The sequence below is a fragment of the Postia placenta genome (genome assembly GCF_002117355.1).
Source record: "Postia placenta MAD-698-R-SB12 unplaced genomic scaffold POSPLAscaffold_212, whole genome shotgun sequence".
Classification (NCBI taxonomy): domain Eukaryota; kingdom Fungi; phylum Basidiomycota; class Agaricomycetes; order Polyporales; family Adustoporiaceae; genus Rhodonia; species Rhodonia placenta.
In genome coordinates, this window is record NW_020170043.1 from 1 (window position 1) to 2,892 (window position 2,892).

A 2,892-nucleotide genomic window follows, 5' to 3' on the forward strand; every position below is an offset into this window, starting at 1 on the left:
GCCGGTCATGGTGGTCGTGCCAAAACCCTGGAGCTCATGTCGCGGAATTACTGGTGGCCTGGGATGTCCAAATTTGTCAATGAGTACGTAAGCACCTGCGACGTGTGCAACCGTACCAAGACATTCCCAGCCAAGCCCCAGGGTCCGCTGAAGCCGAATGAGATCCCCGAGCGCCCATGGCAGATCATCACGACCGATATGATCGTCGGCTTGCCAAAGTCTGATGGATTCGACTTGATCCTGGTCACCGCCGACTGCTTTACCAAGCAGGTCCACTTCTAGGCCTGTCATGAGACCCTGACGGCAGAAGGTGTGGCAGACCTGTACATCCGCGATGTGTTCAAGCATCATGGGGCCCCGGCCAAGGTCATATCAGACCGAGGTCCCCAGTTTGCTTCGAAGTATCTCCATGCGGTGTACAAGGGACTTGGGATCGAGCCGGCGCTGTCCACGGCGTTCCACCCTCAGACGGACGGCCAGACCGAGCGCTGGAATCAGGAGACCGAACAGTACCTGCGTGCTTTCACAAGCCACAGGCAGGATGATTGGGCGAAGCAGTTGCCGCTCGCAGAATTCGCACTGAACAACCGAGTTCACTCCGCGACCGGGCATTCCCCTTTCTTCCTGCATCAAGGGTACAATCCTGAGATCCAGGTTCGGATCAATCCGATGTCTGCGATGCCTGCGGCCGCTGATCGGCTCAAGATCCTGAAGGAGATTCGCGACGATACGCGCTCTGCGCTCAAGCTGTCAGCCGAGCGCATGAAGGTGTACTACGACAAGCACGTGCAGGAGGCACCAGTCTTCGCGCCGGGGAACAAGGTCTGGCTTGATGCTCAGAACCTTAAGCTGAAACAGCCGAGCAAGAAGCTCAGTCCCAAACGCCTCGGACCTTATGCCGTGCGGCGAAAGCTCGGAGACCTGGATTATGAATTAGTCCTGCCGAAGTCGGTGCCGGTGCACCCGGTATTCCATGTCTCCTTGCTTAGCAAGTACACGCGTAGCGATATCCCGGGCCGGGAGCCGGAGGAGCCGCCTGCGATCGAGGTTGAGGGCGACGAGGAGTACGAGGTTGAGCGGATCAAGGATTCGCGGATCTTCCGGCGTCAGCTACAGTACCTCGTCAAGTGGAAGGGTTATGACGACTCGCATACGTCATGGGAACCGGCGCGCAATGTTGCCAATGCGCCGGCCCTCATAGCCGATGATAGGCGCCAAGCCCCTCTGGGCCCCGATTCACCTCTTTTCGGCACTCGCATCCCGCCCGGCACTTCGACTCAGTCTCCCAACACTTCGATTTCGCCTTCGACGCTCTTCGACACCTTCGACGGTGCGCGACGCTTACTCGAAGCTTGGCACGGTCTTCCCGATGCCTCGTGCGTAGATCTCGGAACGTCTTCCGCATTCGGCGAACAATAGGGCCACTTGACGCCGCTCGGCCAAGCGCGCGCTTCGCTCCAAGCCACACCGAAGTAGCCGGTCTTTCCCGATTAGGTATCGAACCTCGCGGCATGCCTTCACGACGGCTATCGGTCCGAAGTGGCCATATGTTGCTCTTCATCTCCGCGTTCGGCATGACGTCACTCTACCGATGGACTTGGTATGTGCCTCTCGGTGAGGCAGGTTCTTGAGGAACAATGCAAAGCCCCTTGTACCCGTATGCCACTCTCGAATAGTCGTAGCATCCTGTGTAGTATAAAATCTGTCGTAGGTCTCCCCAAAAATACAAGATCCGTCCCCCCCCTCGAGTTCAGAGCTCATAAGTCGAGTTCGCCCTGCGTCTACGTCCTCAACTGCGTCACTTCGTTCCTCACTGCGTAACCTCGAAACCTCGTCCACTGCGTTCACTCGTTGATACCGTCTCGACGAAATTTTCGACTTCGACTATTGTCGAAGAACTGCGTTGCACCTCGAACCGCGTCCTAGTTAAGTCCCCCCTATCGAATCGTGTCCCTTCTCTCTACGATACGTCGAAGAGCTCTGCCGAGCTTCGATCGTCTCCACTAACCACCCCCAGCCTCCGAGTAGCTTCGACGACGTGTCGAAGCCACCTCGTACCTTCCCTAGCGTTCGTAGCCTTTTCCGAAGGCGTTTCTCGTGTTCACTCGAACCGCGGGACACCTTGCTGCTAACTCCCCGCTCATTAGACTATAATCCGTCTCTCTAGTCCCTTTAGGTCGCACCCAGGTTAGGGGTTAGGGTTTCGTAGGTCGTATCACCGACTTCCACCGGAAGAATCCGAATGCCCCACGTCGCCTCAATGCTGCTACCTTTGGTGGTCTCAACTTTCAGCCAATGCCTTCACTGCTGACTGAAGCACGATGCCGCTCCAGGTGGGAGATGGGCAAGGGCGCCTCGCATGAGGTCATGCGCCGTTGAGGGGGGGGTAATGTCACGAGTTGGTACGGCGTCTAGCCGTTTTTAATTTTTCCTTTTCGCGGGCTCGAACCCGCGACCTCTGTACTACATACCGGATATGGACGCGTCGTTATCTACTGTACGATTAGATTAGATGGGGCGGCAGCACACGGCACAGCTCGGGCTCCGCTGACATAGCCGCTCTGACTCACCGGCCCCCGGGGCCGCGTCAGCATGCTGCGCACAGACCAGCTGTGCACGGACCAGCGCGCACAGCCTGCCCTTATCTACCCCTGTATATAAACCGGCCTCTGCTGCCCTAGGGACCTCAGTTTCGACCTCTTGTCCCTAGGTCAGTAAGCCTCCATTTGTATCATTTCTTACTTTACTAACTAATACATTTTCTTGTCCCTAGCCTTAGGTTTGAGCCTCGCTCACCATCGCTTCGGTGAGAACCAGTCGGACGCCCCTCGCTTCTAGGCATTCCCCTGTCGCTTGACCTCAAGTCGCGACAGTAATGCTGTTAAGCGCAAC

General features: G+C 57.0%; 1 protein-coding gene across 1 annotated transcript; it reads right to left on the reverse strand.

Annotated features, from left to right (window-relative positions):
• Positions 1 to 2,463: 2,463 nt before the first annotated feature.
• POSPLADRAFT_1162436 (hypothetical protein) lies at positions 2,464 to 2,866 on the reverse strand (the record flags this gene model as incomplete). Its single annotated transcript, XM_024487729.1, has 3 exons — positions 2,464 to 2,495; positions 2,571 to 2,651; positions 2,758 to 2,866. Coding segments are annotated over 3 exons (222 nt in total), but the record flags the coding sequence as incomplete, so codon positions are not given.
• Between the last annotated feature and the right edge of the window lie 26 nt (positions 2,867 to 2,892).